This window comes from Rhineura floridana, chromosome 8 (assembly GCF_030035675.1).
Source record: "Rhineura floridana isolate rRhiFlo1 chromosome 8, rRhiFlo1.hap2, whole genome shotgun sequence".
In the NCBI taxonomy this organism is placed as follows: domain Eukaryota; kingdom Metazoa; phylum Chordata; class Lepidosauria; order Squamata; family Rhineuridae; genus Rhineura; species Rhineura floridana.
The window spans coordinates 76,664,036-76,689,266 of NC_084487.1; the positions used below are offsets into that span (position 1 = coordinate 76,664,036).

A 25,231-nucleotide genomic window follows, 5' to 3' on the forward strand; every position below is an offset into this window, starting at 1 on the left:
AATTAAGTAGCGCATGAGTGACAAAAGCAAGCTTGATTAAAAGAAGCGGGCAGCTAATTTACCAGACTTGGTGCAATCCAACTTGCATTTACGCTGGGATGAGGGGAGTTGGATGTGGTGGATCTCCAGCTGAAATGGCTGGGTCCCGGCTCAGCCAGGCTATGCCAGTGTAAGTCTTTCAGCTGGGATCAGTGCAAGTGGAGCCGGCGGAAACCAACATAAGGTCTGAAAGCAGGGCCAAGGTGAGGGGACTTGGGCCACATCCAACTCGTGTTTGGAGTGCTCTTGCAGGTCCCAATCCATGTAAAAGTTATGCTGGGAAAAGGGTCAGTCTGAAAAAGTGATTGCAATGAAAGTCAATGCAGAGGACTTAACTCCCAGGTCAGGGTATTTGGGGGAGCAGGCTTTTACTTTCTGGTCGCTGTACACAGCTCCCAGCTGAGCTGGCATTCAGCCAACCCAGAGGCTCCCGAATGGCAACTGGATGCAGTGGAAATTTATGCCAGCTTCTCTTGCTCCAGCACAACTTAAACGGGCTTCCCCTGAATTGGATTGCTCTGTTATGTATTTACTCAGAAAACGTCTTGTTCCTAGGGAATTGATTTGAAAGTATGCATAGGATTACACCCTTAGCTGATAAAAGTGAGATCTAGCCACAGCCACCTCTTGTGCATCCAAGGTAGAAACATCTACTCTAACTACCAATCAGTAGTATTTCCATTCCATTTACTGGTACTAAGTTTATTTTTTCTCCCTCATCTAGGCATTGATTGAGGGATTGGCTCCTGGATTTGATGAAGAAGAAAAAATAGAGCAGTGTGTCATGATATTGATTTAACCATAGTCCGGGGATTGCCAACTCAGTGTCCACAGGCACTGAGCTGATGACTCTGAACAATTTTTGGTTATTTTTTTTGGGGTGGGGGGAGGGATAAATGACAGCAGCTCCTGGAGCTAGAAAGGCTGTCCATTTGCATTCTGGTTGGTTTGGAGTTTTTTGTTTTGCAGTGGGGGGGAGGAAGAGAAGTTGCAGGGATGGCTTTTCCACTCACCTAGTGGTTCATCCTGTTTGCTTGCTGCCTGCTGCCTATCAAGGTGACATCGAGCACTTCCTTGCAAGAGCTCTATTAAAAGGCATCAGGAAACTCTGCATTTATCATTTTCTACATATGGAATTTACCCTTCACTGTGGTAGCTTATGGATGCAAAAGGTGTATGTGTGGTACAGTGCCCACAAAGACTCTGGTCAGAGCAATATGTTATCTCATTTAAACAAGATAATAACATTACGGAAGACACCCAAGTAGCAGTATGCATTGTCTAATTATGCAAATATGCTAGAAACATAAGAAATAAAAGACCACAGATTATAAACCTTGGTGTAGATCTGGGTTGGCTAACCTGTGCCCTCCAGATGTTGGGCCCCATCTCCCATCAGCCCCAGAAACCATGGTCAATGGACAGGGATGTTAAGACTTATAGTCCAACAACATATGAAGACATAAATTAGCCACCTGTTTGGTGTAGTGGTTAGTGTTGGACTACAACCTGGGAGACCAGGGTTTGAATCCCCATGCAGCCATGAAGTGCACTGGTTGACCTTGGACCAGTCACTCCTCTCAGCCTCAGAGGGAGGCAATGGTAAACCCCCTTGAATACCGCTTACCACAAAAACCCTATATAGGGTTGCCTTAAGTCGGAATCGACTTGAAGGCAGTACATTGTGACACTTATCAATAGCAGCACAGAGCTCCAAACTAGATAAGATGCTATTCATGCAATTGGCAGTTGTATGAATGGTTTTTGTTAAATAGCAGGCACGGGGTCCCTATCTCAACCACCACCACCCCTGGCTGCTGTCCCAGTTCAGGTGAGGTGGGCTATGCCTATTATAAGAAAAGGTTCCATTGGGTAATTTGAGCTGCATTATTTAGTAAAAGTTACTTTGCAGCATGCCATTTCCTGTAGGAACAATAAATAATGGCTGAGGGCTTTTCAATTAGTTTGGGGGAGACAAGGGACAGTATTAGAAAAAGGAGATGAAAGCCATTAGGATGTTGCACTGTTACGAGTTCTTTTTAAGTATGGTTTAATGTGATGTGCAAAATAGGTCACTGTGTCCCATGGATCACTATGTTTAAAGATTTCATGACAGACTGTGTCTAGCCTTGAGCAGAAATATAACCTCTGGAGTTTTGGAGAATGTGAGGACTGAATCTTGTTCATGTAGGTAATTGGTCTGTAAAGGCCCAGTCTTGGGACTGCTTGTTGTCTTTGCAGGTACTTGCAAGGCCTTCAGGTGTATTTTAATAGCTTGATTACCAATTAGATTCTGTGAGTTGTTGTAAGGCCCCTCCCTCTTGTGGAAAAAGCCTATGGATATACAAGTCTCATGATGGCGGCTTTGGAGGGGAATTTATAAAATTTGTTAGGGTAAGATACATCACAAACAGTATTCATGAAGATCAAGGCTTATGAGAACATATTCTAGTATAATTATATATTATTTATTTTTAAAAATTGTTAATGAAGTTTTTACTTACACATTTATTTACACTGCATACAAATCTATTGGAGGGAGCTGAGAAAGACCAGTGATTTGAGAATGTTTTGACTTTCACAATTTTTTTGGGGGGGGCAGCAGTCAGTTAATGGTTGCCTAATATTTAGCATTGTTAAAGAACATAAGCAAAAATTGATTTTTTCTCTCTTTAATTATGGAGGAAATATAGCATCATACACTTTTTGGGGGGTGGGGGATAAGGGAAACTATATAATGTGAACATTTGTAAAAAAGTAAAACCAACATTTAATTTGGTAACTCCCAAAATACATTTAAGGCTGCAATGCTATGTTATCTGGAATGTGTCCCAGGGGCCATACAATTTTTGGATTTCCCTCTCCAAAGATAAAGAGATAAAGGTCCATCTATGCCTTCTCTTTGAGGCCAAGGAAAGGACTGGAGCTGATGCTCCTCTGATGTTAAAGCTCCACTGTCAGAAAGGACAAAAAAGATGTGCTGAGAGAGACTGTGGATCCACAGGATCCCAAGCCTTCCCATTGCTAACACACCCCAAGAGTAAGTGGAAAACTCCCAATGGGAGGGAAAAAATCTTAGAAAAACCACCTTAAAAAGGCCAAATTAAAAAGGGGAAAAGTCACACACACCCTTCCGCAGCTGCATGAACAGATGGTTCCTCTGCCTTGGTTTCTCCCTCTCATATCCCATAGATAGGATTGCTCTGCCAACTTCAAGCAGTATAAATGCCAGCATACAATCTGCCTTTTCATATATTTAATCATAAGCTCTAGCTTAGTGTAAATTGATTTAAATGAAGATAATTTACTGCACAATCCTATACGTATCTATTCACTACATGGAGGATTTACTCATGAAAACAGGCATCGGATTGCAGCCTTAAATTACAGAAAATGCCAATTGTAATAATAAATTTAAATCAAGTTTCCTAGTTATGCCTGATATTTCCTAAACAAAAATACATAGATATTGGTTGACATCTATTAAAAATGTTGATTTACTACTAACATTGCAGTCTGACGGGTAGCTGGCAGAAGGGGGAGCTGGCGGAAGAGAAACCAGCAGGAAATTCTGCTATGTCCACTTGCTACTCAGGAGCCACCAGCTCGCTGGAGGCTCTGTCAGGAACCGCATGCAGGACTGGATGGGAAGAGCTGGCTCCCAAAAATAGGCCTACCAGGGAGTAAGTGTTACCCATAGACCACTGATGTCATTATTCTACTCCACCGGCCTTCTTGCTGGCAGAAATCTTGTGTGGAGCGGGACCCAGAGGAGCACTCCACAGGGGACTTGGATTTTGTGCAAGTCTCCCTGCCTTGCCCCTGGATACCACATTTTCAGGGCTACTGCCGGCTTCTGCCAGCTCTCCATCCACTGAGCTGGCTGTCCCCAGCGGTGCCAGCAGGGTCCTGGCAGCCCTGTGGCTCGGCTGGGATGAGGGTCTTCTGCTGGTGGAGACTGGAAGAGCTGGGAGCCTGCGAACTCATCCGGGGGTCCACCTCATCCAACTCCCCCCAGCCTGATGCAAAATCAAGTTGGATTGCACCCTAAATCAAGGTAGTAAGATAATCCAAAACTTGTGTTCATGTAGCCTGTTGCAGTGGGTAGGTATTAGACAGATTGTTATTGTTCTACAACACAGAAAGTAAATGTAAAACGATTTGGCTAGTACATAGTCACAATTTGAAAGCACATTGCAGAGCTTATAGTTTGTTTTTAAACGTTTAAAAATTTAACTGTTTTCTGTATTTTTAACTGCTTTTTAGCTGTTTTATTGTATTTCGTACATCAGCTTGAGACATATATGGAAGGTGATTAATAATAATTGGGCAATTCTGATGGAATACAAGAAGGCATCTCATGGATGGCAGTGAGATACTTACCTGTCCATCCCCTCAGCCCTTGTATCAAGTTTGTAATATAAACAGTTCATGATCCACTGTATCATAGTCAATGCTTGACCTCAAAAGGAAACTGTTCTTGCAGATTTTCTTCCCAAAGAGCAGCAGCCTTTAATTCAGTGGCTGCAGTCCTAAACACATGAACTTGGGAATTGCCACTGATGGACAAGATTCTGCTGAATATTTTTGGACAAGTGCAGATCTTCGCCACCTCAGGGCGAGAGAGGCAGGTCTACACAGCACCATAAACTGTTATCATGGAGGATTTTGAGACCAGAACAGAACACATTGTTGTCATATAAAAATAGTTAATGAAATGTGCCATGTTTGTGACACTATTTATGGTGGCAGGTGACCAGATATGTCTGTAAAATTGCCATCTGTGTTTAAGTTACTATTTTACTGAGGTTCTCTCTCACATCAGGGAATGGACAATAGAGGAAATCTGTTTTCATCCAGCATGTTGCAGTGTTATCAAAATCAGGATCTAACTAAAAAAATCATTAAAATTTAAGTAGATCTTTATATAAATTTTTATGCAACAATGAAGAAGTCCTACAGGAAATACCCATTCCATGGCACTTCATAGTAAAGGAAAACAAACAATTTTACTTCATGACAGTTTACTGTATCTCTAAACTATCTTCAAAAAATACACTTCTTGGTTTGTATCACACAAGTATTATACTCAAAGAGTAGAACAGTTATTCTTCAGGTTGAAAAGACATTACAAAACAAAGCACTTAAGATTATTGAAACAATGACAAGAAATACAAGTAAAATATTGCTGATACTTTGAATCATTTTGCTTTAGTCAACTGAACAAAGGTGACCAATGCCATTCGGGGCCAAAGGGGGAAAAAAGTATATATACACTTCAAATAGAAGGGTTTTTTTTTTAAAGCAGAACTACAAAAAAAAGGGCTGACAGTAAAACAGTTGTTTAATGAAATGAGGTATGGTAGTGTTTGCTACACAGCAATTTTCTGCTTATGCAGATTCATTTATTTCAACATGGCAGCTCACAGATTTTTGCCACTATCTTTATTCATAAATCCTGTTAGCAGAATTATTAATTGGCCACAGATAAGATACATTCAAACAGAAAAGAAAAGAAAATCAACTGCATGATTGGATATGAATAAGCATGTCTGTCAACAAAGAAAGCAAATATTAAGTAAAAATGCAAGCATACAACTTGGTATTCATAATAAATATTTTCAAGCTTTTAACATTATCAATGTTTTAAAAAGAATTTAAATAATAAATGCAACTTTTTTTTACAGACCTGTACGATTTATTATACACACAAGTACATCTTCCCTTTGTTTACAAAGGCTGGTTACAGATAATGTGGAATGTTACAGTACCTTCTTGCATAAAATTTTAGTACAATCTTGTACTTGAAAAAAGGTGCAAAACACCTGCCTAATAAATCCAAATAAATCAGGTTTTTTCCTAATTACATCATTAACACATACACAACAAGCTGTACATAAGCCCACTTTTCAATCACCACTTCAAGTTATTGTAGCAACTGTACTTTAAAATGGATTTCAGTCAGTGAATCACCAAGACTTGCACTGCTCTTCACCCCATTCAGGTGCAAGCTTGAAGTGATATGAATCACAGAGTTCTGGTTAGTACAGTTTAAAAGGTGGTCAATACTGCTTGCCAAGTACTAGTCTCGAGATTTCAGAGATATCTCACATTAGAATAAACATTCATTGGACAGATGCATTTTTTCAAAAGCAAAAATTTCTTTGGTCAGGATTCTCCATTTTGTATCTTGGATGGTGGTGGATGCATAAAGTCCTTAAAAGGAACTAAAGCCTCTTTGAGAGCAGAACAGACCTCTGAAGATGAGCCGGTGATACATTCTACTAATGTTGGATACAAAGCAATAACCTGTGCCCATGTGTTGGCATCAACTGTTAAAAAAAAAGTAATTTTCTAGTATATGATTTAAAAAATATATTCTTCTAACTGAAGTCCACCCCCCAACCATAATAGTAAAGACATTTGCTATAATGACAAAGACACATATTATTCACAGAGTAATAGAAAGGTAAATGCAGATGCCCCCTCCTACCGGTAACAATAACAGGTAAACAATATGTTTAGCTAAAATCCACTGCAGCTTAGATGCAATAAACATACATTTTTCTCAATTCCTTTGCCAGATTGCCATATATTCACCAGTAGGTATAGGATTGCATTCTTGGATGCAATTCTTCCACCATATAAATTAGAAAATATGTGTACACTTCCTATCAAATAATCTAGCACAGGTGAAAAATTACAGATTCATGTTTGATTTGTGAACTCTGGAAGACTGACAGAATTGTGTGACTACTGCATACCAATCCTATCTCTCATTCCTAAAATGATCATTTTATTGTGGCATATGAGAACTCTAATGTGCTTGTTTGGAGATACAATTGTTAGCTGTGCAGGCAAATAAACATTTTTCCCTATAAAGAATATTTAAAATCTTAGTATGTACTATCACAACTGGTAAGTAAACACACAAACTATTTGCAACTTCTATATTCACTAATAGGAAAAAAAACCTTGTGGTTTAAGAATGTACCTATAACCAACAGATATTTCTATCAAACTTTAAAAAGCAGGGAAATTGGGAAGCTATAATAAATGCACCAAGGAAGCAGGAGACCTGACCTCCTCTCTGAGATATTGTACTGCCCTACAAATTTGACAAAATGCAAAGACAATTTGGGTTGGTCTTTCACAGTCCAATCCACTTTCTGTGTAGCTTGGAAGAATTTGGTAATGTGCCTCTGAGCATATGGTGAGTGATGGCAACACCTGCCATCTCCAAAGATGGAGAATTATATTTTTGTATGTTTGTTGGTGTTCTTACTTTGCTTCATTCCTGTGTTACTATTGTTTCTACAGAGAATCTAACCTAAAAAATTACATTTCTCTCATTATTCATCCTAGAAATGTGTCAAATTTATTTTTATTAATTTCAAAGCCTTTTGGTCAATGTCATATGATGGTGAAGATACCCTTTTGTGTTTCAAGCTGGAGGTTACGTTCTATTTCTATTTTGGGCACATTAACAGTTGAATCTGAAACTGCAGTATGATGCTACTTAAACAATGAATCTAGCTGTTGGAAACAACATATCTGTCCTGCCCAAGATGCATGTTTTCAGCCTGCTATGCTTAAATTACTCTACTTAAGGAAAGGTGGGCATGGTCAATTAAAAACATAGAGCACACCTAGAATATTGCTAAAATATTTTTCACCTCCCACTGTGTGATTTTGTGCAAACTGAGACACTACTCATGTCCATTGGAAACACTTCTGCAGAACAGTCAGTGTCATTATTCCACAATTGTTTTTGAAGCTTTTTTCATGTTGCAAAGTGTTGGTGTACTTCAGATATTCACAGTAACAGAAGCAAAAGAAAATGATTTACTATAGGAAACATAACTAAAATTGCAAAGTAAATCAAACATATTTAAAGTGACTATGTGAACTATATCAATTGTCTTAATATTGTTGCTTCCTCTCTGCTAAAACAAGACCAGCACAGCACATGTCTTGTTTCTTTTATTTGTGCTGATTGCAGGTGTTGCCACCACTCACCATATGCTCAGAGGCACGTTACCAAATTCTTCCAAGCTACACAGGAAGTGGATTGGACTGTGAAAGACCAACCCAAATTGTGTTTGCATTTTGACAAATTTGTAGGGCAGTATAATATCTCAGAGAGGACGTCAGGTCTCTTGCACGCCTGGTGCATTCACTATAGCTGCCCAATTTCCCTGCTTTTTCAACTTGGATATAAATAACTGTTGGCTATAGGTACGTTCTTAAACTGCAAGGTTTTTTGCCTGCAATCTTGCTTAGGATAGGTGGAACTCACCACAGGACAGGGAGGGGAGCAGGCAGGAGGGGGAGAAGGGCAGATCTGATCATTTGCATGCTTATTGAGTTCAATGGGATTTACTCCAGTGCAATTATGCTTAGGATAGGTGAAGGAAGAGGGAGGGAAGGGGCAAGAGGGAGGGGATAGGAGGAAGGAGGATAGAAGGGCAGGTTTGTTCATTTGTATGCTTTTTGAGTTCAGTGGGATTTACTCCTGTGCAATCATGCTTAGGAGAGGTGAAATTGACCAGGGGAAGGGGCAGGGAGGGGAGGAGGAGGAGGGCAGGAATGGGAGGGGGATGGAGGGAAAGAGATTGGGTGGGTGGGCACTGGGCAGAAGGGAAGCCCCATTCCTTTCCAAAAGAAAAACACTGTGAACAGTATCATTTTTTTTCAGGGTTTCCCCCATCTTTTTATTCTACATGTAGCCTCCCACCCAAATTTAAACCAAAGCTGTCTCTGGCCTCATCCACACCAGGCCTTTATTTCACTTTACACAGTCATGGCTTCTCCCAAACAATCCTGGGAAGTGTAGTTAAGTGAAGGGTGCTGAGAGTTGCTAGGAGATGCCCTCACAGAGCTTCAATCAGAGCAGCTGACTGTTAAAACTACTCTGGCCACTGGAGCTCTGTCAGGGGAGTAAAAGTCTCTCAGCACCTTTCACAAACTACACTTTCCAGGATTCTTTGGGGGAAACCATGACTGTCTAAAGTGAAATAAAGGTTATTAAGCAAGCGTTTCTGAATTCAGGACTGTAAGTTTTGTAAAATTATGTTTTGAAATGAGCTTATGGGAAGGATCAGAATGGAATGCTGGGTATTATCAATTTAACATGGCGAAATGTAAAAAATCCATGCTGGCTGTATAATGAACTATATATAGATTTAATTATGTATATAGTATAGTAGGTCATCTCACTGAGGAATATGTGTGAATATGTATTTTATATATACACACAGAGAACACAATTATTGTTTCACTTACCATTTTCTGGTTGAGTTTTTTTAAGAGAATCTATGAGGGTACTGACAGCTTTTAAAACAAATATTATTTCTGTGACTTGTTGCCTATATAGGGGAGAACAAAATCAACACTGAATTTATGTTTGTAGAAAGTTTTAAACACGATTTGATTGTGTAAAAGAAATTTCTGCAATGATGTTTAAAAATTTTTTCAAACTGCTATCTTCTCTATAACATTAAAACTTAAGATGGTTTATATCTAGTTTTATTTTTAGAATGAAGTACAAGGGTGGCCTGTGGCGTATGTTGGCATTATATATACTAATGGAAAACTAATATAGTGAGTGATGACAGGATTGCAGTCAAAATAAGGCTTCTGAAGAACAAGAGGCAGATATCAGATCCTATGGGGAACCCCAAAATTTGCAGTAGTACAATACTCTTTGGGGGTGGAGACAACTAATGGGGACCATCCCCTGCTGTCCTGCCCAGAGCCCGGGACGGAGGTGAGGCTTGGTTTAATTCTTGTTTTATTAGTGTGATGGTTATATCCAAAGCAGTGCACTTCATACACCTGTCTATTCTGACTCACTACTTGCTCTAACTAGTTAAACTAAGCAGTCTCTGCAGCATGTGGGGAGAGTTGACTCAGCACTAGAGTCTGGGTGGGCACCTGCTTAAGTAGGGAAGGTCTTTGCCCATAACCGACGGCTCCTCCGCAGTTCTACCCTCTGAGAGTCCCGCTTCTTGCACCTTCTTGCGTGGGGTGAGAGGGGGCGAGCCTCCGACGCCTCATCCAACAGTGGGGGTTCACTAGGTGATGGCGCGACCTCAGGGAGCAGGACGCTGGTTGGCGGGGAAGCGTTTGAAGTGCCAGGTGGGGATTCTGGCACGGGCAGGGTTGGTGCATACGAAGGGGCGGGATCTGCCTTGATAGAAGGGATGGGTGAGGAAGTCTGCAGGCTGACAGAGCCCCCCCCCTCCTATAACATCCCCAGGGACCTTGTCCTCATCTGACTCCTCTCCCTGATCTAACTCCCCTTGCGCCTGGGGCACAACACCTGCATAGCTCTGACTATGGTTAGCAGCCGCAGAGTGCTCAGGACTGTTGGTGTTGTTTCCAATATGAATAGTTCTCAGAATGTAAAAATACTACGGCTAGAATACAAAGAACTGTTCAATCAGAAATCCCCACATCATGCCACATCATTTGGAAATTAAGGGATATTTCAAAAACCAACTTCCATTAGGGCATGGGAGTCTGCCATTCAAATAAAGGTGAAAAATCTAATCGTGGGCATGTAGAAGTATGTACTTTGGATTACAGCCTATGTTAATTGTAAAGGTTAGTAAGTATTTAAGTTAGTCAAGTCAAAATTCTACTCTTCAACTAAGTCATCACAAATATTTAAACAAAACCAGAACTATATTCTAGGTGATTACTAATTACAGTTAACCAACTCCTGATCTGAAAGAATAAGAATAAAGGTTGTTCCAATTAAGTATACCTCAGGCATGTGGGCCAAATTTGGCCCGCCAAGCCCTCCATGTGGCTCCCCAGGCCTTATCCCCCAAATCATGGCCGCTTGCCCCAGAACTGACATCGTGTGGGGCAGTCAGAGGCACAGCTGATCCCTGCAGAAAACAGAACTGAGCTCCCCTCCCATCAACTGATGGGTTGGGAGTTCAATCCTGCTTGGTTCAGGTATGTGGGAAAGTTGCTTGCACATCCAGAGTAAACAGAATTGAACTGCCCACGCATCAGTTGATGCTTGGTCACTATCTCCCCACCCCTCCCCCATGGGCCAACTCTGACAAGTGGGCAGGATCACCCACCTGTCAAATCACCAGACATCATGATGTCAGATGATTGACAGGTGGGTGGTTTCACCCCACCTGTCAAAGTTGGCCAACGGTGGTGGGGGGAAACAAAGATCTGGCCCACCAGGTCAACCTACAGAGCCTCACTTGAACTACATTATTGTTGTGTAATGCACACTCAAGTTTTGATCAGCTGCAGCAACTCAAATCTATTGTGGTTCATCAACAGATTAACTGATAAAGATCATCAGTATTTTCCAATAAAACTAAAAAAACCCATTCTGTTAGGGTGTTATATGTGTCACATTAGAAGATATAATGCTTACTATTTTCAGGTGACTGAACCCCAGAGATACACAAGTCTTTTAGCTACCAAGGCTTTTATAACAACATTCCTCTAGATACTGGGTGGGCATAGTTTGGAACCTGATCACAAAAAGGCAAAAAAACCCCAGTAGTACATACCGTGGAAGGGGACACTTGCCACTTAATCTTTCATCTTCTATGTAGCGATACAGCACATCTTGTGATCGTTTTAATAGAACAGACAGTGCCATTCGTGAAATGTAGCCTTCTTGAGGACTTGTTACTTTATTACTGAATGAAAACTGAAGCAATGTTTCAAAACACATCTTTGAAAATTCCTCTCTCATACGAATATCTATTTCTGCTTCTGTCAAAATCAAAAATGCATCTTTAAATATATTTATCTAAATATTTAATTTAAATGAATTACTGAAAATAGCAGAGCAAAGGACAATTATTACAAAATCAAAGTAGATAACATAATATACAGAAATATATATGTTGAAAAATGTAAATAAAATTAGACAACTTTGATCATAGGTTTAAAAATAAATGTTATCCACCATTTATTTATGCTAGAGAATAAAAGAACTGACACTAATCTGTGCTTTTGTAATCAAAGGGATAAGTCAGTTATAGCTAACTCCTGCACTAATTATTTAAATGAGACTTACGTGTGACTAACTTTCTCCAAATAAGGACCCTTAAGTTCTGCTGACTTCAGAAAAGAAATCATTACGAAACGGAAGGTTACAAAACACATTTAATCAAAATTACTGATACTGCAATATATTTACTTACGAAAAGTGGCAGTAATTGCTTCATACTATAGACTTATTCAGAATACTGCATGCCAGTACATGTAGTATACAAAATGGCAAAAAAGGGCCATTTTATCCCTCATCCCTGAGATTTTATCTGAAAATGTTACATAAATGGGAACATTGTAGATTTCTGAATCTTCATTTAAGCAAACCACTAAGATTGAGCCAACTGCAACTGGGAATGTAGCTTCTGAACAACTATATAAATATTGGGCAAGTACAATTGTCCTCCTGCTGGTCCTGCACTGTTCACTTCCGTGTGCCAATACCCCAATTATTCAGTTGCTGCACATGTCATTTAATAGTTCAGTTCAAATTTTTACTCCTGAGAGGAATGCTTCCATATGTCTCTTTATACTACTTTATCCTTTGGTTAATATACCTGTAAATGAAGATGACTGAGAATGTATTGAGCCTTTATTGAGCATAGTCATAATTTGACCAACAAATTCCTTGGGAATAAAATTAGCATATGGCAGTATCTCTGTGCTGATAAGCTGCACCACCTATAACAGATGAGAACATATGTTACTTGGAAAATTCATTTAGCCAAAGTTCATTAATACACAGAATATTTGGACACTGTTGCAGAATTAAAGTCAGGAAACGTACACCACAAGAGTAAAAAAAAAACTCTTTTAGGCATAAGATATGTACACATACGGGAGCAAGCCTCGGGCTCACACGCTCTCCCCCCACCATCAATACAACCTTTAATGTGAACCAAGATGTGTATAAATCCCTAGCTGAATACATTCCTGGTAACTTTCATTCAGCACCAATAGAAGTTAATTCTTTAGGAAGAATATAATGCAAATTAAGTAAATTAATCAAGTGTTGATTAATTGGTATAATTATAAAACATTTTGCAAGCAAATATTCTAGGTTGCTTGACAGGTAATATACACTCACCTCAACGTCAATGCTTTCATTTCTCTGAAACTCTTGAATAGAAAGATTATCTGGAGGTGAACTGAAAGAAAAAAAGCACAGCCTTAACATATGGGGTTGAGAGGCCAATTTTCTTTTTTATATATGCAATTGTTTTAATATTTTATAAATGCAATTGTTTTACGTAAGTTTTTATTGTATTGTGAAATCAGTTTGAGATGTTTCATAGGAAGCAATTCGTAAATGAAATTACTACTGCTACTTAACACCACCAACACCAACACCACTACTGGAAGATATTTCAGTATCCAAATGGGGACTCTGGTCCTTTCTTTCAGGTAAAGATGGATGATAGTCCATCCCATGGGCTGTAGTTTCCCTAGTTTTTTTTGGATCTACTGTGTTTTTGTGTCTATTGCCTGTATTTGGTCCCCATTTGTCTGACTGTTTTGACTTTTTCCTGACAGTTTTTTGTGTCCCCTGCCCCCCTGCACTACTCTTGGCAGCTCCTTTCTTGTTTTTCCCCCAACTTCACTCTACTAGTTATTGCTTGTTCCTTCCCTAGAGTGGGAGTGGGGAGGCAATGGAACAGAGCTAATATAACCAAAATATGAAATTGCACATACACAATTTACAAAGCAATGCTATGCAAATTCACTCAGAAGTAAGTGCCACTGTGTTCAGCGGGGCTTAATGTATGTTTGGATTTCAGCCTTACTGATTTTGTTATTGCTCAGAACATTTCAAGTGTCCATGCTCAGAAAAGCAGCTTTTTAGGTATAAGCATAAATCATGGGCCCTCGTGATAACCTCACTTCTGCTGCATGTAGTATTTTCAGAGATCCTGATTTGTCATATGTTTGGTTCAAGAAGGCTTCTTGGCCACTAATATTCTGGTGTGAGAGCCAAACATACATTGTGGAAGTGGACTGCCTTCAAGTCGATTCCAACTTATGGCAACCCTATGAATAGAGTTTTCATGGTAAGCGGTATTCAGAGGTGGTTTACCATTGCCTTCCTCTGAGGCTGAGAGGCAGTGACTGGCCCAAGGTTACCCAATGAGCTTCATGGCTGTGTGGGGATTTGAACCCTGGTCTCCCAGGTCGTAGTCCAACACCTTAACCACTACACCACACTGGCTCTCAAACATACATTACACCCACTCAAAAAGATTAGGTTCCACTTAGTGGGGGAACACAGTACTGCGATTCCAACCTTATCTGTTGGGCCACTTCAGGCTATTCACCCACTCAAGAATACAAAGGTTTTAGAACAATTACCCACCTAGTATCTGAAAGCCATCAGTATGACACAATAGGAAAAGAGGGATGAGCCTCAGTGTTTTCAGTTGTTTTTCATAAGGTAAAATAATTTAGGAAATGACATGACAGCATTATTAACTGCCATAATTTGCAACTGTGCCTATTTAGTGCTTTCCCAGTCATGGAAAATCAAGAATTAAGATGTTCTAAAGATAGAGGTATTACAAAGCCAATTTCATAAGTAACAAAATTAGATATATTCTATTTCAAGTTTCTTGCTCTTCATTCTGCCTTAATTCCCACACAAACAAGAAGTTACACTTTACCTTTTAGTAAATAAAAAGTTTTCAAAAGTGTTGGCTAACTCTGGCCACATGTTGTCAAATTTTCCAGAGGAAGCATGCTGCCTTGCAACTGGTAGCCCAATGGAAAGAACTTTAAGGAGAGAAGAAACTGCCAGCTTCCACGTGCTTTCTGAAGGACAAGCATACTTCAAACTAAGTGGCATCCTCAATGTCTGTGAAAATAATTATACTTACATAAGCTGAACAGTAAGATGTACAGGAAAGAAATGTGTAACACAGCATTTCTTGTACTTGTAACACTGACACTTGCCAACAAAAGAAAAAAAATCTCACTCAAGTACAGATCAAATACAAAAATAGAGAAAGAGTGTGACTGTAAGCAAGGAAGAAAGTAACCCAAGGAAGGAAGCAAAAGGCATCACATAGGTTTGACCCATTAAATGCAAATATTACAGGATTGGACCTGTCACAACAATGAACAATACTGTAATGGAAATGGACAAATTTTAGAAATTATATAGTACTAAAATGCTTTTCCCTTTCCAGTGTTACTTCTGAACACTCTAGTCTTAATTTGATGGACAGGCATTTTAAAAATGAATATAAATACTGATCTACACAGGCCACCTCATATAATTTGCACATGTGGAAATTTCAAATACTATTCTTGGGGCTGATTCACATTGGTGGTTGCCCATCATGCATCTCTAGTAAAAAAAACTTTAATGTTTAGAAGGATTATCTATATTTATAAAGACCCAGCACATATCAAGAAGTCATAGCCATTTCTGGTTGGGCAGTGTGAGATGTTGGACTAGCGAGGCCACTGGCCTGGTCCAGTAGGTTCTTAATGCTACATTTCCCCAATTTGTGTCTACCACACAGCCCTGTGTGTTTACAGGTAATGTTTAAAAGTGAAATGCATGATGACACTCATCAGAGACTTGCGGTGGACAAGCTTGTTAGCTGCATAATGTAGGAGCCAGCTTTTATTGTCACTTCTAAAAACACTGTGCTTGGACAAAACAGCAAAGAGGCTTGTAGCACCTTAAAGACTAACATCTGTATTGTATTTGCTGCTACAAACAAGTTCTCTCTTTACTTTGTAGCACTATGAAGTAATAAATTGGCTCAACATATTTTCAGTTGTTCACAACAGCTCATGTTTCTTTTGGAGACCAGCCTCTCACTTTGAAAAAGACAGTTATCACAGTTCTATACACAATCTCATGAAGAAAGCAAATGCCACTAAAGCTCAGCAATGAATTCTTAAATGCAATACAGAGTATATTCATTACATGCCAGCTAATTACAGATTTTATTCAGTCATCAAAATTATATTAATAGTAGTTTCATAGGAAGGGTACTCCAGTCCTCTTGCTTCTGATTACCAAACTTTAATCCCTTACAATGGCATTGTTTTCCAATCTGCAGGTGATTGGAACAAAGATATAAGCACTATCGACAAGGCTAGCTGACAAAGTTGACCCAAATTTCTGCAGTCCATAGTTATGGACAGTAATTCTTGCAATACAAAGTAGAATCACACTTAGGGGTCCAGAATAGTTCCACAACCAGCCACAAAGGACTACAACAGAACTCATTTTAAAGCATCATCTTAAAATCTATACATGAATATTTACCTTGATAATATTTTGAAGGACTCTCTCATTTACAACAGCTTTGTGACAAGCTGTCTTTTGGTATAGATCTACCACAACTTCTAAAGATCTCTCAGCAAATGGTACATAATTCAGTGCTACCCATTCTGCCTAAAAAAATAAGATTGGGATGTCAATGTATGTAGAGAAACAAGGTAAGTGAGAGAAAACAAAGCCTGCAATGGACCTATTTTGATGGCATGCAAATTTTTCAAAGAATTCCACAAGGAAAAATATATGATCCATGAAAAAACTTACAAAAAGAAACTCCCAACCCTTACACATACAGAATTGTGAACAGGGGCACATGATTGAAATTTTAAAAGGTAAATTTTAAGCCAGTGAAATGTTGCAATTTATGCAGCAAAAACACTTAAGCACAATCTTTAAGGAATTTGAACTCACCGGTGCAAACAGTTGTATCTATTGTGATTCCATTGTGTTGCATGATAAACAGAATAAGGAAAAATTAATACACACACATATATAGTACCTATTAAAATTCTGATGACTCATTCGCCTGTTGAGTATGATTAGTATTGCAAATAAATTCAAAGTAATGATGCCATAAAACAGAAGAATGAAAAGAAAGCCAAATAGGAAATCTCATAATGCAAAATTGAGTGCAAATTGATTATGGCAATTTTGTTAGGGTAATACAGATCTATTTTGCTGGTTTTCACTACAAATGTATAGTGGGTTTTTTTTAGTTGAATGTACTTCTCAAAATGGAAAGCAAAGGAAAAAAGGGAAAGAACTGGAAATGCAAACCCCCAAAATGTTTATCAAATGAGTTGATAACACAAATGTCCAAATTCAGGACAATTATATTATTTAAATAACTCATGCAAAGCTAGTCATATCTGGAAGCCATCTGGAAGCAAGTGAACGGAAAAGCAGAACTGTTAAAATCTCACCTGATTATATTTTGCATTTGCGATGTGCTTTGTTTCTAGCTGTCCGTATTGTGGTGGTTTACAGGAAAATTCAACAAATGTCAGCAACTGATCAAAGATAGCAGGATACATTATTTGCATGCTTTCTGAACCTACACATATAGCCTATAAAAAGCAAAATAAAAGTGTTAATATTTCTAGAAATTTCAACACAAAAAATGCAACTATGGGCCGTCCAAATTGAATGTTGGAAAATTCAGAGTGGACAAAAGAAAGTATTTCTTCACATGAAAATGGACTGCCTTCAAGTCGATCCCGACTTATGGCTACCCCATGAATAGAGTTTGCATGGTAAGCAGTATTCAGAGGGGGTTTACCATTGCCTCTCTCTGAGGCTAGTCCTCCCCAGCTGGGGCAACTGGGCTCCTTGAGACTATGCAGCTTGCCCATGGCTGCACAGGTGGCAAGACCACATAAACCCTGAGCCACTCACTGTGGGGGTGATCTTTAGCTGGCCCTTTACACCCAGGAGACATGAGTGGAGATTTGAACTCACAGACTCTGGATTCCCAGCCAGGCTCTCCTCCCTACTGTGCTATACCAGCTGTCACTTCTTCACATAGCTCATAGTTAAACGATGGAATTCACAACCACAAAACATAATGATGGCCTCCAACGTAAAAAAAGAAGACAAATTCATGAAGTAGAAGGCTGTCAATGGTTACTAGCCAAGGTGGCTATGTTCAACCTGCACTATTGGAGGCAAAATGCCTGTGAATACCAGTAGCTGGGAACAACAAATGGTGAGAGTACTCTTGCAGTCACGTCCTGCTTGTGAGTTTCCCATAGGCATCTAGTTGACCATTTTGAGAGCAGAATGTTGGACTAATTGTGCCTTTGACCTGATTCAGCAGGGTTCTTCTCATGTTATCAATAAGAATCTCTTAATCAAAAGTGTATTGCATAAGCACACAAATCCAAAGGCTAAGCAACTAACTCCTGGCCATATATTGTATAAAACCATGACGCTGGAAGGGACCTCAATAATCTATTATTATTATTATTATTATTATTATTATTATTATTATTATTATTATTATCCCGCCCTTCTACCCTACAATAGGGCACTCAGGGCGGCTACAATAAAATAGCACACATACATAGTAAAATACACAAATAAAAACACAAACATTACAGTAACTTAAAATGCATAAAATACAATTAAAATACATAAAATGCATTGTGCATACGAACACACATACGTGTATATATGTGCATACATGTATAACAGAGTGAGAATAAAAGAACTTAATGTAGGCTGCTGAGCAGTCTATCTGTCTAGTTTTCCAGAAAGACAGAAATGAAAGACAAGTAAAGGGTTAAGGTGTGCAGCAGCTCAAGGACAGCTCATGGACAGCTCACAGCAGAGGCTGCAGCTGGCACAGAGCAAACCCAGTCTATAAAGCCTTGAAAAAGAAACTACAAGGTGTGGGGGTGTTAGGAGAGTAAAGGAAAGTATTCGTATCTGTATTGTAACCGTTCCTGTACGAAATCCTGTCAGTAAAAGACTCTTAACAATTAACGGCCCGTGTGTGGGTATCCTTTCAACGTGATCTATCCTGCTGGGCACAGGCAGTCGATACACTGCTGCCAACACTTAAAAGATAAAAATAAAAGATAAAAAACTTTAAACAGTGTCAGGCTGACCTGTCAGTCCCAAGCAAAGGCTCTCCGGAACAAAATAGTTTTTACAAATTTCCGGAAGATCATCAGGGAGGGAGCAAAGCCGGCTTCTTGGTGTAGGGAATTCCAAAGTCTGCGAGCCACAATTGAAAAGGCTCTCTCCCGCGTGTATGTCAATCTAACTTCTTTCATTCCAGGCATGCAGAAGAGACCAGATGCAAATGATCTTAAATCCTGGGACATATGGACATAAGCGGCCCCTTAAGTACACTGGTCCAAGGCCGTTTAGGGCTTTAAAGGTCAAAACCAGCACTTTGAACTGGGCCCAGAAACAAATTGGAAGCCAGTGGAGTTGATAAAGCACACAGGTGATATGCTCCCTGTGCCGTGCGCCAGTTAACATTCCGGCTGCTGCATTTTGGACCAACTTTAGTTTCTGAATCGTTTACAAAGGCAGCCCCACATAGAGTGTGTTACAGTAATCAAGTCTCGATGTCACCAATGCATGTGTCACTGTGGCCAAGTCAGCTGCTTTCAGGAACGGACGCAACTGGTAGACCATTTTGAGATGGCCAAAAGCACTCCTGGCTACCGCAGCCACCTGATATTCTAGCAGCAGGGCAGGATCCAGAAGAACTCCCAAACTGCAGACCTGCTCTTTCAAAAGGAGTGCAAGCCCATCCAGAATAGGTTGCAACCCTATCTCTCGGGCAGTTTTCCCCTTGGCCAGCAACACTTTGTCTTGTCTGCTTGTTAGCCCACATTCAGCCCTTCACAGCCTCCAGGTACTGGTTTAGGATGAGCACTCCCACCCTGCCATCAGATGGGAGAGATACGAGTTGAGTGTCATCAGCATATTGATGATATTGCACTCCAAATCTCTGGAAGACCTCTCCCAGTGGTTTCATATAAATGTTGAAGAGCATGGGAGACAGAATGGAACCCTGCGGTACCTCGTAGGCCAATGGCCAGGGGGTCAAGCAGTAGTCTCCCAGCACCACTTTCTGGGTCCTGTCCATTAGGTAGGAATGGAGCCACTGTAGAACAGTGCCTCCTAGACCCATCCCAGCAAAATGGCTCAGAAGGATACCATGATCAATGGTATCAAAGGCTGCCGAGAGGTCCAGCAGCACCAACAGGGACGCACTGCCCCTGCCTGATGCCCGGCGTAGGTCATCAAGTAGGGTGACGAAAGCAGTCTCTGTCCCATGACCAGGCCTGAAGCCTGATTGAAAAGGGTCTAGATAATCCAATTCATCCAGGATAACCTGGAGTTGAGACGCCACCCCCCTCTCAATCACCTTGCCCAGAAAGGGGACATTAGAGACTGGCCGGAAGTTATTAAGATCCGCAGGACCTAATGAAGTTTTTTTTTAACAAAGGTCTAATCACAGCCTCCTTCAACAATGTTGGCATAGAGCTTTCCCTTAGGGAGGTGTTAATCAGATATGTCAACCAAACAGCTACTCCCAATCTGGTGGATTTAATTAGCCAGGATGGGCAAGGATCAAGCGAGCAGGTAGTGGCCCTCATTTCTCCCAGAATCCTGTCCACATCCTCAGGCTTTACAAGCTGAAAAGTATCCATGGAAAAATGACCAGAGGGAGCAATGGGGACATCTGGCACAACTGTAATTAATGAGGAGTCCAAGTCAAACCGAATGCGAGCAATTTTATCTGCAAAGTGCCTCGCAAACATTTCACAGCGAGCAACTGATGGTTCAGAGTCTGCTGTTGGGCCAGAGCCCAAAAGACCCCGGACCATCCGAAAAAGCATCGCCAGACGGCACTGGGCAGAAGCAATGGTAGCAGAGAAGTAAGCTTTTCTCGCCGCCATCACAGCCACATGGTAGGCTTGAAAATGAGCTCTAACCAGTGTTCGGTCAAAGACAGATTGAGTTTTTCTCCATTGTCGCTCTAGCCGTCGTCCCTGCCGTTTCATCAGGCCCAAGGTTTGAGTAAACCAAGGTGTATTACAGGCCTTCTCTGGTGGGAGAGGGTGCTTTGGAGCAATAGTGTCTACCGCCTGGGTCACCTCCGTATTCCAGAGGTTGACCAGGGCTTCGGCAGTAGTGCCAGCCATGTTGGGAACATCCCACAGAGCATTCAGGAAACCATCAGGATCCCCAAGTCTCCAGGGGCAGACCATCTGAATCGGCCCATCATCCCTGCAGAGGTTATCAGGGGCACAAAGTCTAAACCTAATCAGGTGGTGATCTGACCAGGACAACGGAGTCACAGAGAACCCCTCCACCCTCAGATCAGCACCTTCCTGTCCCGAACAAAACACAAGATCGAGCACGTGTCCTGCCACATGAGTTGGTCCAGAAGATATTAAGGACAGCCCCATGGTTGTCATGGCAGCCATGAAGTCCTGAGCTGGCCCTGTGAGACTAACCTCAGCATATATGTTGAAATAACCCAGGACCATCAGCCTGGGAAACCGCAACACCAACGCCGAGACCAGCTCCACCACCTAAGGGAGGGAGACTGTTGGGCAGCAGGGTGGACAGTACACCAACAAAGTCTCAACTCTGTCACCCTGAGCCAATGCCAGGCACACACACTCAAAGCAAGAGGAGTTAGGGATAGGACACCTGACAGGGGAGACAGATTCCCTACAGACAATTGCGACCCCACCTCCCCATCCCCTGGATCTGGGCTGCTGGAATACCACAATACCTGGAGGGCAGAAATGGGAAAGTCCCACTCTGCCCTGGTCATTTAACCAGGTTTCAGTAATACACACAATGTCAGCGCACTTATCCAGGATTAAGTCCTGGATTAAAGTGATTTTATTAGTCACTGACCTTGCATTCATCAGCAGAACAGTAAATCCAGGGAGTTCCCAGCATGACTGCCAGGGTCCCGTGGGTTGGGAGGGGAATCGGGAGGGAAACAAGCATGAAGGTGTCTTATATCCCTTCCCCTGTGATGGCCAATCAACCCCCTACCCAGAATTACCTCAATGCCAGACTTCCGACTACTCTGCCCCCAAAGCATGTTAAAAGAAGCCTGACACTGAAAAACTAAATCAGCAAAGGCGATCTGATTATTAATATAATCCCAAAAATGGAAGTCTGGAGCTTCATTTAACCATCCAGCGATATTCCATGAAAGAGATGATAACTTATTTGGTTGGATGCATTTCTGTCATCCTGAATTAGTTGGTATCTTTCCCTGGATAGATTTCCGAGAGATAGTCAAGTCCTTCATAAGGGATGACTGCCCTATATTTACAGATTCCTTATAGAATAAACCTTGTTGAATCAAGTTAGCTGAAGGAGTACTCAAATTTCCTAATAGCTTATAATTTTTTTGTATGGCCTTCCTTGGATTGTCTGGCTCTTCCTCTAAGGGTATAATTTGAGATGACTGGTCTTGGGATAGTTGTTGGGAGAACTGCAGAAACAGATATCCTCTCTGAGGAACCAATTTCCTTCTCTTCTAAGTGTCTCATATTCAGCCAGGCATTGGGCTTTGGTGACACAAAATTTTCAGTGAGTGTATTGTAAGCTAGATCCTTCTCGGGGGGGTGGGGGAATGGGGTGCCTTCAAGTCGATTCCGACTTATGGTGACCTTATAAATAGGGTTTTCATGGTAATTGGTATTCACCTTAACCTCCTTGCAGTCCTTCCATCAGCAGATGAAGATCTTTTTATTCCGACAGGCTTTTAGAACTGATGGTTCATAAGGACGAAGCTTGCAGAGGGTGCTGTGTTGTTTTTTACTGTTTAACTGAGTTTGATTCATTTTAACAGTATATTTAAATGGTTTTAATATTGCAAATAGTCTGATTTTTAAGGTAGCTTTGTATATTTGTAACTATATGTATCCATCTTATCTGGAAGCTGCCTTGAGTTCCAGTTCTGGAAAAAGGGCAGGATAAAAATAAAGATAATAATAATAATAATACACCACACTGGCTCTCATAGATCCTTCTTAGGGGATCTTAAATAAATCTTAGTTATTCACTAATAGGCAAAAAACCTTGCAGTTTAAGAACATACCTATAGCCCACAGCTATTTCTATCAAACTTTAAAAAGCAGGGAAATTGGGCAGCTATAGTGAATGCACCAGGGGAGCAGGAGACCTGAACTCCTCTCTGAGATATTGTACTGCCCTACAAAGTTGTCAAAATGCAAACACAATTTGGGTTGGTCTTTCACAGTCCAATCCACTTGCTGTGTAGCTTGGAAGAATTTGGTAACGTGTGCCTCTGAGCATATGGTGAGTGGTGGCAACACCTGCCATCTCCAAAGATGGAGAATTACATTTTTGTATGTTTGTTGGTGTTCGTACTTTGCTTCTTTCCTGTGTTACTAATGTTTCTACAGAGAATCTAAACTAGAAAATTTTATTTCCCTCATTATTCATCCATTATTTTTATTAATTTCAAAGCCTTTTTATTGGTCAGTGTCATATGATGGTGAAGACAGCATATTTTTGTGTTTCAAATGGGAGGTTATGTTCTATTTCTATTTTGGGTGCATTAACAGTGGAATCTGAAAGTGCAGTTTGATGTAAAATCAGACTGATTCCAATATGTTGCTCCTTCAGCAATGACTCTAGCTGTTGGAAAAAAGAGGATGCATGTTTTAAGAACATAAGAAGAGCCTGCTAAATCAGGCCAGTGGCCCATCTAGTCCAGCATCCTGTTCTCACACTGGCCTGCTATGTTTAAACAACTTCATTTAAGGCAAGGTGGGCTCAGTCAATTAAAAACATAGAGCACTCCTAGCATTTTGCTAGAATATATTTCACCTCCCACTGTTTTATCTTGTGCAAATTGAGACACTCCTGAGGTCCACTGGAGACTATTCTGCAGAAATCAGTGCCATTATTCCACAATTATGTTTGGAGTTTTTTTAGTGTACATTTTGCAAAGTGTTGCTGTACTTCACATATTCACAGAAATAGAAAAAAAGAAAATGATTTCCTATAGGAAACTTCACTAAAATTTCAAAGGAAATCAGACATATTCAAAGTGACCATCTCAACTATATCAACTGTCTCAATAATGTTGCTTCCTCCCTGCTAAAACAAGATCAGCACAGCACGTCTTCTTTCTATTATTTGCGCTGATTGCAGGTGTTGTCACCACTCACCATATGCTCAGAGGCACATGTTACTAAATTCTTCCAAGCTACACAGCAAGTGGATTGGACTGTGAAAGACCAACCCAAATGGTGTTTGCATTTTGACCAATTTGTAGGGCAGTCCAATATCTCAGAGAGGAGTTCAGGTCTCCTGCTCCCCTGGTGCATTCACTATAGCTGCCCAATTTCCCTGCTTTTTAAAGTTCGATAGAAATATCTGTGGGCTATAGGTACGTTCTTAAACTGCAAGGTTTTTTGCGGAGGAGGGGAGTAAACGCAGAGGGGAGGACTGGGAGGGGAGGACTGGGAGGGGAGGACTGGGAGGGGAGGACTGGGAGGGGAGGACTGGGAGGGGAGCAGGCAGGAGGGGGAGGGGGAGGGGTGGAGAAGGACAGGTTTGATCATTTGCATGTTTATTGAATTCAGTGCAATTTACTCCCATGCAGTCATGCTTAGGATAGGTAAAACTGACCAGGGGGAGGGAGGGAGGGCTGGAGTGGGCAGGGGAGGAGGAAGAAGGAAGAGGGGAGGGGAGGAGGAATGGAGAGGAGAGAGGAAGGAGGGGAAAAGCAGGTTTGCATGCTTATTGAGTTCAATGGGATTTACTCCTATGCAATCTTGGTTAGGATAGGAAAAACTTGACAATGGGGGAGGAGGAGTGGGAGTGGGAAGGAGCGTATTGGAGGGGGGCAAAGGAAGGGGGAGGGGAGGGCAGGTTTGATCATTTGCATGCTTATAGAGTTGAATGTTATTTACTTCCATGCAATCATGCTTAAGATAGGTAAAACTGACCATGGGCAGGAGGAAGAGGAGGGGGAAGGGGAAGGAGGGGATTGGAGGGGGAAGGGGAAGGAGGGGATTGGAAGGGGATGGGGAAGGAGGGGATTGGAAGGGGATGGGGAAGGAGGAGATTGGAAGGGGAAGGAGGAGATTGGAAGGGGATGGGGAAGGAGGAGACTGGAAGGGGATGGGGAAGGAGGGGATTGGAAGGGGATGGGGAAGGAGGGGATTGGAAGGGGATGGGGAAGGAGGGGATTGGAAGGGGATGGGGAAGGAGGGGATTGGAAGGGGATGGGGAGGGAGGGGCAAAGGGGATGGGGAGGGAGGGGCAAAGGGGATGGGGAGGGAGGGGCAAAGGGGATGGGGAGGGAGGGGCAAAGGGGATGGGGAGGGAGGGGCA

The 25,231-nt window shown here is 41.2% G+C and overlaps 1 protein-coding gene across 4 annotated transcripts in view; it reads right to left on the reverse strand.

The window, feature by feature from the left end:
- Positions 1–5,714: 5,714 nt before the first annotated feature.
- The window catches only part of MON2 (MON2 homolog, regulator of endosome-to-Golgi trafficking), a 165,064-nt gene continuing 145,547 nt past the window's right edge, over positions 5,715–25,231 (reverse strand). For 2 of the 4 annotated variants that reach the window (XM_061639850.1, XM_061639849.1), the window contains exons 27-35: positions 17,290–17,433; positions 16,778–16,795; positions 16,355–16,483; positions 14,733–14,923; positions 13,166–13,226; positions 12,636–12,759; positions 11,589–11,796; positions 9,325–9,407; positions 5,715–6,371 (exon numbers count right to left, since the gene is read on the reverse strand). In XM_061639850.1, the coding sequence (XP_061495834.1) occupies positions 6,208–6,371; positions 9,325–9,407; positions 11,589–11,796; positions 12,636–12,759; positions 13,166–13,226; positions 14,733–14,923; positions 16,355–16,483; positions 16,778–16,795; positions 17,290–17,433 (1,122 nt within the window). In that variant the 3' untranslated portion in view covers positions 5,715–6,207. Of the gene's footprint in view, positions 6,372–9,324; positions 9,408–9,573; positions 10,228–11,588; positions 11,797–12,635; positions 12,760–13,165; positions 13,227–14,732; positions 14,924–16,354; positions 16,484–16,777; positions 16,796–17,289; positions 17,434–25,231 lie in introns of those variants that run through there. The other 2 variants (XM_061639851.1, XM_061639852.1) reach the window with 2 other exon arrangements.